The 13,087-nt window shown below is 40.3% G+C and overlaps 1 protein-coding gene across 3 annotated transcripts in view; it reads right to left on the bottom strand.

The window, feature by feature from the left end:
* The window catches only part of TUBGCP3 (tubulin gamma complex associated protein 3), a 68,459-nt gene that overhangs the window by 38,829 nt on the left and 16,543 nt on the right, over window positions 1-13,087 (bottom strand). For all 3 annotated transcript variants that reach the window (XM_054801598.1, XM_054801579.1, XM_054801589.1), the window contains exons 5-7: window positions 12,588-12,805; window positions 6,516-6,688; window positions 3,142-3,260 (exon numbers count right to left, since the gene is read on the bottom strand). In XM_054801598.1, coding sequence (XP_054657573.1) covers window positions 3,142-3,260; window positions 6,516-6,688; window positions 12,588-12,805 — 510 coding nt within the window. The remainder of the gene's footprint in view (window positions 1-3,141; window positions 3,261-6,515; window positions 6,689-12,587; window positions 12,806-13,087) is intronic.

Here is a 13,087-nt window from a genome sequence, read left to right as displayed (position 1 = left end):
CACTCTTTTTACATTAGGCAGTTATGGCAGTAACAAAAAGGTCTTCAGAAAAGAGGAAGAAATCTGGAATTTTATGATGTAGAATCACACTCCATCTTACCCTGATAATCACTAAGACTAAAAATACTAGAGCTCTAAAGGATGAGTCAATGACTAAAATTAATGAAACCTAGAGAAAATAATTAGTTACTACTACATGTGAAACAATCCTTTAATAGAAGAGAAAAGACCCAATGCCAGATTAGGTATCAAGAACCAAAACTTACAGAATCCAAATTCCAAGTTTAAGTCTGATCCACCAGTAACAGCTTTTATAAGCTATTTAATCATGTGCCCCTCTGAGCTCTTCTAGTCTGTTACTGCTTTTCTTGTACCAGGTATCTCACTTCACCCTGCAAGCCTGCCTTAGTACCAACACCCTATTTAACTACTACTACTACTATTTTCAACTGAATCAGCACATTTCTTCCTTTAAATTACCAACACAAAAGACACTGTTGTTCTTGTTCCTACTTGAGATTTGCTTCTACCGCATTTTGTCACATTACCCAAGAACATTATCATCAAATTTCAGAATTTTATTGGACAAAAAAATCCAAACAATCTGACTGATACATTAGGCCAAGAGGCAGAGACTGACTTTTGCCCGCAGCAATTGGGCCTATCCCACCTCTATAATTTGAACTTGGAGAGCCAACTGGAACAGTCCAAACCAAAGCAAGAAAGTGCACTAACAAGCTAAATGGATTGCCAAAGGACTAGAAATCAAGCTAATTCATTAAGCCTTTTAGTTAGCAGTACAGGCATTCTCTAAAGATAAAAATCAGCTACAGAGCGTGTTAGCTACAGCAGTGTGGGCTTCAACCAGGTAGCAGCATTTAGTTGTAAGACCAGAGTTCAGTCCCTGGCCTGCTTGTTTAGCTATAGAGGCACAGCTTTAACTTCTTGAACAACTTCTGTAGGATAAATTCTAGCCCAAACAAGCATAATTGGACACAGTTAGAAACTCTGCCCACAGCTAAAACCACAGAATGGTCTGGGTTGGAAGGGACCTCAAAGATCATCTAGTTCCAACCCCCCTGCCATGGGCAGGGACACCCTCCACTAGACCAGGTTGCCCAAAGCCCCATCCAGCCTGGCCTTGAACACTTCCAGGGAGGGGGCATCCACAGCTTCTCTGGGCAACCTGTGCCAGTGCCTCACCACCCTCACAGTAAAGAATTTCTTCTGTATATCTAAGAGATATCAAAGAGGTGACATAAGAACTATTTAGAATTCTGCAACTACAGAGTACTTGGCACACATTAAGTACAATACACATCTGCTGGAATCAAATGAGGAACAAACAAAATTGCCTTTGTGTTATTATATTTGTACCTCTTAAGATCAAATCAGAAGCTGCTACCTTATACAGTGCTGAATGTCAGCAACAGAACTAATAGTAATGCTGACATTAGAAAACATTCATGCAAGAATAACAGCTTGGAAAGTGTGCTTGTTTCTGGAAAAAAATGGACTGTGTACAATTACATTTTCTTTGTGCAGCTGAGGGAAAACTACATGCTTTAACTACTATTTTGCCTAACATGCAGCCAACACAGCTAGAGGAGGTATGATCTTGGTCCTCCTGTTCATCAGAAAAAGTTCCAGCTGTGGTTCTAGTCAGTCAAATAATTTCATCTCCACTGGGTCCAGTGGCTCAGCACAAGTGCCAATAAGGAAGGAGGGTGGAAGACAATTGACTTCAAAAATAACTGAAAACACAAAGTTCTCAGGAAAAAGCATTATTGACCACAAACCATTCGAATAATCAAACTCCGGGTATTAACAGAATTAGGAATTCAAACTAAAACAGTTTTTTACCTCAAACTAGCCTATTTGATATGAAACCTACACAGAAAACTAATGAAACCCATAGTGCCAATTTTTCAGTCATTAAGTTTTATCCACATTCCTCTAGAAAAATGTTACACCATCTTTCCTTTGCCATATATAATCTAACATATACAGAATATAATTAACTCAGTGCAGGTGTTGAGGAATTACAAACTTTACAACATCTACAAGTACAGAAAATGACATCCTTAAGAATCTATTAACAAGATTTAACTGATTTAAGATTTAGGTTTTCCATTTTTCCCTCCACAAAGCAGCCCTGAATGTCATTGTAAAGTAACAGTGGGAACAATTAGACATTTCACTTTTTGCTAGTATTATGGAGGAGAAAAGGAAATTAGTTATCATCAACATTAAGATAAGTTTACTGTGCTCTTGGCACACAAAGTGGCCCCAAATCAATTCCCCACCATTTTAGAACTATGTCATATTGTCACAGTATAAAGTTCTTAATACAAATGAAAATCAGGAGCACTGTCTTTCCATTTGAACAAAACACAAAAACCAATTAGTGAGCTGAAACTGAACTGTGACGCAGTACTGTCTAAACACTGAACAAGAAAATGCTAAAGCAACGAGCGGCTTTTTCTTTTGCTTTGCTCAGCTGACCCAATCTCACTCTTGTTTTTTTTCCACATTGCAAATATGCTTAACATCTCACCACCTTAAAGTGAGATCTTCTCTCTCTCAGGCTTCTCTCCTGTTCCTCTGCCCCCTATTTGACACCTTCCTTCAAATTCACATCAACTGGATTTTATTCTAATCAACAACAGGAGTTGAAAGCACTTCAGTTCTATCACCAGTCCTTTCCTGGGTGATCTGCATGATCCTATTTGATCACTTGTAAGTTGTAATCAAGACCATAACATCAAGTGGTTAACATCCATTTCACATCTTAGGCTGTTAAATTTAATCCAATACTAATGTGGTCAAAAGCCTGCATCTTCTTTATATTCATTTTATACACTGGGGAGGGGAAACAATGACAAAAAAACTCAAATTAAGCCATAACTTAGGGGCCTTTGTACTGGCTTAATAGCTGGGAGTCTATTCATGCCTCGTGAAATGCTACAGTTTCTTTCTGGAACCTAATCTACCCAATGAATTTTAAATTGGTACTGTCGAAACTACTCTGTTGTACTTAAAAAAAATACTTGTGATAATATTTTAAACATATTTTTCATAGCTATTTTTCCCCTACATACCTCTCTGCTCACATATGAAATACAAGTCACCATACAGTACCTTTCCCTCCACTTTATAGCAATTTTCAGAATTGCACATTTTGATGTTTTTGCCATCTATTCCTTGGAAGACATACAAAACATCTCTTACAAGGTTTGCTTCGGTTATTTCAACAGAGCCTAGAAAGAAAAAACAAAACAAAACCAGTATTTAGATTTTTGGGGGATAATTACTTTCGATTACAACTTCAAAAAGCTATCCAGAAGCCTAGCCAAAAAAAGAAAAGAGAAAGCCTAAGTTTCTTTACCTGTAAAGAAATGTTTTAAGTCCTCATAACAACCCGACACGAAAGCCAAGAATTCCCTTACTTGCCTCTACCAATACTTGGGATACTCTCAGAGCAGGTCAGCTTGTTTGACGCAGGGCATGTTATATTTTAAACAACACTTCAGCCAGTTCCTAAACTTGTTATCTTTTCTGATTCAATCAGCAGTGCAAGTTCTGAGGCAAGCATCATAATAACTTTACCTTTCTTCAAGCAAACAGCTGAAGTTGTTAACCGGGACTTACAGAATTATCTTTTCTACATTCAGCTAGGAAACCACCACAGTTAATTTAGAAGGAAGAGCTGCTTAATATTGGCTTTCAATCACATATGCCACTGGTCAGTGAAAAGACTGATCAAAACCAGAGTGCCAGCTGCATAACAGCTATAGAGCTGGCAAACAGAAAAGTGTAAATACTCTTTCTGAAGATAGATATACCTTTGATTTAGTAAAGCTTTTGCTATTGCAGCATACAGCTTGCTTCTCGCTCGTATCTCTAGTTAGAGGTTAGATTATTCAATCTTCTGTTTCTTTTAAGTCAATAAATATCCTAAATCTCAAACATAAAGTGCTGTGCAGGCCACTGCAACTACGCCCACCTTGTCTGGGCAAAGCAGCTCCATCTGCTTTTGTAACTTCATTTAAGGCAACAAGAATGAAACAATTTCAACAATGACTATCCAGAAATTGAGATGTTACAACATGCTTCTCCCAAAATTTACAGCACTCTAAGTTTGCCTCACCAACAATCCACTTTCCCAGAATAAAAAACAACAAAAATTAAATTCTATTCTTATTTTGACAAAAGTAGCCATCACCTCAAGATGCTGTTTAAAACATAGACTCCTCTCATAATACTAAGATGTGCATGAGAGTAGCTAGTCCCTTTTAGAAACTTTTAGTGAAATGGTAAAAGATTCAGGTTCGCATTTCTTTAATTGGTAAATAATACAACAGGTATTACTATCAACCATACAACGCTCAAGATTATACTGTCTGTATGGGTGTAGCAATAAGAAAACTCCAATTAACAGCAATCAACTTTAGAAGAAAAAAACACCTCCGAATTAGTTAGAAGAATTTCATATTCACAGAAATGTATCTTCTTGACGATAGCCTTTTATATTCTGAATGCAGTCCTACTACTATTTCTACATCAACAAGTGACTGCATTTAAGACAACTGTCAGTCCTTATACCCATCCCACATAAGAATCAAGAGTCACAGCTGCTGACTCACTGAATGAAACAAGTTCGTACTGCTCTTTATGGCAATTAGTACAACACCACTACTAAGAGACAGTGCTAGATTGCGTATATATATTTATATACAAAAATCTATCAAATATATATAAAAATAATATATAAATATTTATTTTTATATATATATGAACATGTGCGCACACATGTGTCCTCTGGCACAACAGTAGTACTGGATGCGTAGATGTGGTGCTTAAGGACATGGTTTAGTGGTGGATTTGGCAGTGCTAGGTTAATGGTTGGACTTGATGGTCTTAAAGATCTCTTCCAGCCAAAACGACTCTATGATTCTATATTTTACCTTCTAACTATCCATACTTCTTTATATAGGAGTAATTAAAAAACCATACATTAAGAACCCCACAACTCTTACCTTTCTTTGCCAGAGTGTAACAGCACTGTAGGCTGACAGCATCTGCCATTAGTTCTCTTATTCAGAAAAGTATCCCACTTTTACAGTAAAAGTGGAGTGGGTTGAAACTTACAAAATTAATACAGAGAGCATCTGTTAAACAATTCCTCCTTAGTTACACTTGTGTAAATTCAGAATAGATCTTCTAGGCATCAGTTTCAAGTTTACAGCCACTTAGTAAAGGAAATAAATTAGTAATATTTATCTGGTTTATATTTTATTGATAATATTTTATGTCAATTGCTCTAAATACAACCACCGTAAACAGTGTGCTAATTTAAAGAAAAAATAGTTTTAAGAGCTCTCTATTCCAGTGCACATTTCCAAGTTTTAAAAGACAGAATCACAAATGGATGAGTCTGGGTTGGTGGGGCAATAAATAAATCATAGAATCATAGAATGGCTTGGGTTGGAAGGGACCTCAAAGATCATCTAGTTCCAACCCCCCTGCTATGGGCAAGGACACCCTCCACTAGACCAGGTTGCCCAAAGCCCCATCCAGCCTGGCCTTGAACACTGCCAGGGATCCAGGGGCAACCACAGCTTCTCTGGGCAACCTGTTCCAGTGCCTCATCACCCTCACAGGGAAGAATTTCCTCCTAACATCTAATCTACATCGACCCTCCTTCGGCTTAAACCCATTACCCCTTGTCCTATCACAACAAGCCCTTGTAAACAGTCCCTCTCAGCTTTCTCTTAGGTCTCCTTCAGGTACTGGAAGGCTGCTATAAGGTCTCCCCGGAGCCTTCTCCAGGTTGAACAACCCCAACTCTCTCAGCCTGTCTTCATAGGAGAGGTGCTCCAGTCCTCTCATCATCTTCGTGGCCCTCCTCTGGACTCGCTCTAACAGGTCCATGTCCTTCTTGTACTAGGGACCCCAGAGCTGGATGCAGTACTCCAGGTGGGGTCTGACGAGAGCCAAGCAGAGAGGGAAAATCACCTCCCTCGACCCATCGGTCACGCTTCTTTTGATGCGGCCAAGGACATGGTTGGCTTTCTGGGCTACAAGCACACATTGCCAACTCATGTTGAGCTTCTTGTCCACTAAACACCCGCAAGTTCTTCTTTAAACTAGTTCTAGTCATTGAGCTCTGACTTTCTAAAAGCAGTAGCATCTTCTGATCATCAAGAGCGAGCATTACTCACAAAAACAATCACCTGATTCTGACAAACACTGAATGAAGTCAGCCTTTTAAGAGGACCAGAACACATTATCAAACCAATCACTGCAAAAAGAAATTAACAACCAGCCAAAGAGATTGTGGCCAAATATACTGGTTTTGCATATTTGCTTCTATCCTTCTATCAAATACATTCTAGCAAAACACTCCTCAAAAACTTCAACATGCTATAAAACTATTTCAAAAATCATTAAAAAGTAATGGATGCTATAGATAACAATTGTATAAAATTATCTTCAAACGCATCTTTGCTCACCACTTGTATCCCCTTCTCGCCTTGACCTTGGCACGCCACGGGAGACCGCATTTGAAAAGCCTTTTGAGGTAGTGCTTTGTAAAGAAGGCTGGCTTGCAGTTAGAGTCCATGCGAGACGTGACCCTAATTGCTGACGCAGGCAATCTCCAACGCCTGGAGCTTGATAGGATTGTCTAAAAGGACGAAAGGAAGAAACCTCTTTAAAAACTTTGATTCTATACCCATCACCTGGTTTTGGGTATGCAAATTTTGAAAAATGCCCCAAGCCTGAGTTTGTTTTCTGTGGATGTTTTGTGTTGCTTCTTTTTTAATAAAGAAAACTTTAAAAAGGGTGCAGAACATACAAGAATTTATTGCTTCCTGTGAGCCTACGCTTTCAAGAAACCCAACCAAACTGTAGAAAAGAAAGGAGATATGAATTTGACAAATATGATTTCATACCAAAGATTGACTTTGTTCATACTGAACTGTGTAGATATGCTGAAATGGATTAAAAGTTAACTAGAATAATAATAATAAAGTCATAATAAACAACAAATATTTAAGTTTTGTTATTACTTGAAATTGTAGTTATATGCCAAAGAACTAAAGGAAAATAGAGAAAGAGGAGGAAGCTCACTTTCCTGCTACTCTACTGTTTAGGATAGTTTGTATCAAGTGCCTGAAGATGTGATCAAGGAGGAAGCATCTAGACAAGCTCTGATTTCCCTTCCTCTCAAACGTGTCAATTCTTCTCACAAAAATAGGCTTAAACGTGAAAAATGTTAAGACTAGAAGTTAACTTCCTGACTATTTCTGTATCACGATGATGAAAAATAAAGTTGAAAATATTTGCAAAGGATTTTTGCTACTGACCATTTCTCCCTCTTCCCCCAATTGAATGTAAACATTTGGAAATACATACATATTTTAAAAAAATAAACTAATTCCACAAAGCTGTGAAAGCAGTTGCAGGGAGAGATGGAACAAGAGTGCAACACACATGCCCATGTAAAAAAAAAGTCAAGGAATGCTTTGCCTCTCTCAACTGCCACATCATAACTCATGGGACGGTCACACATCAGTTATACAATTGTAGCTAATGAACAAGGATACAGCCTGCAAGACAGAGCAACTCTGTTGTGCTTAGCATTTATAATACCTCAACTAGAGTACAACACTGAATTTACGCTGTTACCTTTCAAGAAGAATGTACTCTAGAAACAAATGGAAACGTGCATAATGAGAATTTCAGGAGGAATGAAGCTCACAGATTTAATTTGGGTTGCCCTGCTCACAGACTACAGGACTAAAGAGAAAGAAGTGAAATTGCTATCAGATGGAACAGTCTGAACAGGACAGACCAAGAATGTCAGGAACAGGGTAGGTTCTGCTGATATTTTTAAGCAGGTACACGAAATAACCTCACTGACATACCTTTCTATATTGTACCAGGATTGTGCTGAGGTTGGAAAGGACCTCTGGAGATCACCTCCTCCAACCCTCTTGCTCAAAGCAGGGTCAACTAGAGAAGGTTGCCTGGTGCATCGTCCAGTCACATTTCGAGTATTTTCAAGCATGGAGACTATGCAACCTCTCTAGGCAACTCGTTTCAGTGTTTCACAACATCCCCCCTGCCCCCAAACACACACCCCACCTCACCGCAGAAGTTTCTTCCCTTATGTTTAACTGGGATTCCCAGTCTTACAAGTTTTGCCAATTACCTCTTGTCCTTTCCCTGGACATTACTCAGAAAAGTCCAGTGCAGTCTTCTCTACTCCCCTGGTCAGGGTGTGGTCACATGAGTAAGGGGCCCTGAGCCTTTCCTTCTCCAGGCTGAACAGTCCCAGCTCTCTCAGCCTCCCCTATGTCTGATGCTCCAACCCCTTAATTAGTTTTGTTGTTCCTTCTCCAGACTCTCTTCAGTCTGCGCACGTCTTTTTTTTGTACCATAACTGGACCCAGCATTTCAGATGTGTCCTCACCAGTACTGAGCAGAGAAGAAGGTTAATCTCCCTCAACCTCCTAGTGATGTTCTTCCCAATGCAGCCCAGGAGGCTGTTGGCCACTTTTACTGCACATTGCACACCCACATTCAACTTGGTGTCCACCAGGAACCCCAGGGCCCTTTCTGCAAAGCTGCTTTGCAGCCAGTCAGCCCCCAGTATGTACTGGTGCATGGGGTTATTCCTCCACAGGTCCAGGACTTTATTAAACTTCAGGAGGCTCCTCTCAGCACATTTCTGGAGCCTACTGAGGTCCCTCTGAATGGTAGCTGAAGCATCTGCTTTATCAACCAATCCTCCCAGTTTTGTATCATCTGCAAAATTGCTGAGGGCACACTCTGTGCCATAAGGTGGTATGGAGGTGTACAAGATCCAGCTCCTGGGCTACATCATTAGTGTCTGGTCTCTAACTGGACTTTGTGTCACTCACTACAATTCTTTCAGCCCAGCAGGTCAGTCAGTTTTCAGTCCACCTTACTGTCACCTTACCTAGTCCATATTTTAATAAGTTTGTCAATAAGAATGTTATGGGTAGAGTGTCTCAAAAGTCTTACTAAAGTTGAAATAAACAACTTTCACTACTCTCGCCTTGTCCACCAAGTCAGTCATCTCATCACAGAAGGCTGTAAAATACATCAACCATGTCTTCCCTTTAAGCCTGTGCTGACTAGTCCTAGTCCCCTTCCTGTCCTTCATGTGTCTGGAAATGCTTTCCATGAGTAGATGCTCCTCCATCACCTTCCCAGGTATTGAGGTGAGGCTAACCAGCCTGTAGGTCCCTGAATCCTTCTTCCTGAACAAAGTAGCAAGATTTGATTTCTTCCAGTCCTCAGGAACCCCAGTTGCCATGTTTCAAACATTACCAAGAATGGCCTCACAATGACACTGGCCAGCTCCCTCAGCACTTGTGGATGCATACCAGGCCCTGATCATCCTCTGCCAGGGGTAAATTGGGAGCAATGAAGATTTTCCCAAGGGTTTCAGGGTCCTGGGCTGGTCTTACCAGCACAGACCAAGGCAAAGAAAGCACCAAGTACCTTGGCCGTTTCCACATCATCCGTTGCCATAGCCCCTGCCCCTTGAGCAGCAGGTCCGTGTTTTCCCTTGCCTTCCTTTACTGCTTATGTACTTGTAGAATTCTTTCTTGTTGCCCTTCATGTCCCTTGATAGATTCAACTCTAGGTGAGTTTGGGCTTTCCCTGCACCCTGGATGCCCCTCTGCACCTTCCCCTGCTTCCATCTACTGTACACTTTTTCATGTCTGAGTTTTGTCAGAAGCAACTTGTTCCTCCATGGAGGCCTCCTGCCACCTTTGCTTGAACTCCTGCTTGTCAGGGTAGACCATTTTGAACTTGAAGGAGGTGATCCTTGAATATCAACCAGCTCTGAGGTCAGACAGTTGGACTAGGTGATCATTGTAGGTCCCTTCAAACTGAACTATTCTATTCTCTTCTGAACCACTCTTTTCTCCAGGGGAGTCTCTCATGGGATTTTTCCAAGCAGATCCCAGAAGAGGCCCAAGTCTCCTCTCCTGAAGTCCAGGGATGGGATCCTGCTTTTTGCCTTGCTTCCTCCTTTCAGAATCCTGAACTGCACCATCTCATGATCAGTGCAGCCAAGCCTGCCCCCAACCTTTGCCTTCCTAACCAGTTCTTGTCTGTTAAAAAAAAAAAAAAAGTCAAGTCCAGCAAAGCACCTCTCCTCATCACCTTCTCAATCACCTGCGTCAGAAATGTATCATCAGTGCACTTCAGAAACCTTTTGGATTGCTTGTGCCATGCAGCACTCCCCCTCCAGCAGATATTGTGGTGATTAAATACCTCCATGAACACCAGGGCCTGAAAATGTAAAGCTTCTTCCACTTGTCTAAAGACTTCATCTACTTTTTCCTGATAAGGCAGTCTACAGCAGATGTCCACTACAGCATCACCCATGCTGGTTTGCCATTTAATCCTAACCCATAAAGTCTTAGCCAGCACCTCATCTGTCCCTAGACAAAGCTCTGTATATTCTTGCTGCTCTCTCATATAAACACAATTTCCTCTCCCTGCCATCCTAGCCTGTCCTTCCCAAAGAGCCTGTATCCACTCTCTACAACACGAACTATCCCACCATGTTTTTGTGATCTCAATGAGCTCATAGCTCTAGTACTGCACATAGACCTCTGTGTCAAGTCCTCCTGTCTGTTCCCCATGTTGCATGTGTTAGTGTGTAGGCACTCCAGCAAAGTCGTGCTGATGTCCCAGGAAAGGTATGAGAGCTTCCCTTATAAGGCTGTCTTCTCCACACTCCTCATTTGTGTGCATACACTTGGGGGAACCCCCTTCTGCCCTGCCCTGTTGGTTTCAAGGTCTCTCTTGACCAGATCACCCTGCACCTTTTGCTTACAAAGCTGATCTACCATCTCCTCGCTCAGTTGTGGGGCACAGTCCTCCCCCAGTGTTCCTAGCTTAAAGATATCCTCTACTTGTGCATCCAAGATACACCATACAAACCTAGTACTGACAAAGTCAAGTATTTGTATTGTAAACTGTATTAATAACAATAAAATACGGTTGTGTCAGCACTGGTTAGTAGTTCCATAATATGAATTGTATAAGTCATCTCAAAAACACTGCATTAAAAAAAATATCTTCAACTCAAAACAAAGCTGTGGTACTTTCTGAAGACGCATCTATTCCAATTTTTTGTTTGTTTCATGACTGTTGGTGGGGAGGAGAATTAAGAGACAAGAATATGGTATCATTCTCTTTTCTGATTATGAGAAAGGAAAGAAATTAATAAAAATTTCCATAAGTTAGCCTTCTTTCAGGAATTTGGTCAAATCATAACACACGAAGCTTCTGTTAGGACAAAATAATAGTGCTTTGCTCATTTCTGCATCCCTGAAGATGAATTTTTTTCCCCCTTTTATTATATTCTCTTGAGTCTTTCCGACATTAACCGCAGTTTTTTGAAGAGCGATGTCCCCATTGCCCTTGGATGAAGGCTTTATTTCCAGGCTTTTTTATTCAAGGCTGATACACCTATGCAAATAAGTACAGTCCTCACTTTTACAAGTTTTGTAACGTACTGTTCACTTTTCCATGCCTAACTTTTATGAAGCAATGCATTTCCAGGTATGTATTACAGAATGACCGTTGAACCACTCCTTCTCGCAGACTATGAACACGTTCATTTTCCCTCCATAGAACACAGACTCTATGCAGTGCATCTGTCAGGCTTTGTAGAGCTGCAGTGGTAATACAACATGATATCCAATAGCACAAGGGCTCAGATTTTGAGCACGTAACTGTGTGTTGCCTTAGTTAAAGTCAATACTCAAGTAATCATCTTATTGGTTGCAACAGCCAGCTTTTACTCATAAAAAATTTGAACTATTTCATATTTGAATGTTTCAGTTCCAAATGTAGATTCATCTTGGTATGAACAGACAATTAAACTACTGCTGAACAGTAGGTGTGTTAAGATTTTTCTACTAATTTTTTTTAATCAACTCTTGTATAAATTTTTTAAAAAAAAACAAACCACCAAAAACTACCTGTCCACTCAAGATGCAAGACTGCTCTAGTACAACAGCCAACCTGCTGTGAACATGACTAAAAGAAAGTTGGACCATGCAAGAAAGGTAACACATTTGAAACTGGAGGATGTTAAGTCTATTAATTTGACACTGGCTGAGGAAGGCTTCGTAAAAGACACTTGACTGAGGACTCTAAAGCCAAGGTGTCTACAGAAGAAAGATAGAGTATTTTAAATTGTTTCAGAGAACTAAGAAATCTGGAAAAGAACTTGGCACTAGAATCCAAAAAAGCGGATCCAGTAAAATATCAGCTGTTCAGCAGACAGCCAAGATTAAGAATGGATACATTTGACCAGTCATTTACAGTTTCATGTGGTCCTATGACAGCACTCGATATTCAGAACTTTTCAGCTAAGGAACTCAGTTTCTATGAACTTACAGTGGAATTTCCAATGGCATACAAATGGGGAGGATGGGGGAAAGGAAAAAAAATAGTAAAAAAACCCCCAGCAGATAATTTCTGGTCTTCCCCAAACCTATTTGTAAGGTAACAATTTAATTTACCCTGGGAGGAGTGATTGTGGAGTTGGCGTTGGACCATTCAGGGCATACAGGCTGATGCTGCTGATCCCACTGCTCCCCATGCTGCCAGAACTCTGGGCAGACTGAGCACTGCGGTCTTGGTAATTCAATGGAAGGCTCTGAGGCCTGGCATAGTAATAAGGGGTTGAGTGAGCATCCCGTGGCAACGCTTGAGCAAAAAGCGTGGCATAACTTGATACCTGAAAAGGAAAGGATATGAAAAGGGAGGAATAAAAAGAAAAGATTTGTGAGTTAACTAAAGACATGACTTAAGGCAACAGGAGTGTAATATTCAAGAAGGCAAAAAAATAACTGAAGACCATGTTTATGCAAAGAAAAATTTGTTGTTACAATTGTAATGACAAAAAAAGCAAGTCCCTTACAGTGAGCAAAAGCACTTTTAGCAATATAGCTTATTTTTGCCTGCGAAGGGTCATTAGCAATAGCTGTAAAAAGCACTTTGGCACTAGCAGAGCTGCAAC

Source organism: Grus americana, chromosome 1 (genome assembly GCF_028858705.1).
Source record: "Grus americana isolate bGruAme1 chromosome 1, bGruAme1.mat, whole genome shotgun sequence".
NCBI lineage: Eukaryota > Metazoa > Chordata > Aves > Gruiformes > Gruidae > Grus > Grus americana.
This window is presented reverse-complemented; position numbering and strand designations above follow the sequence as displayed.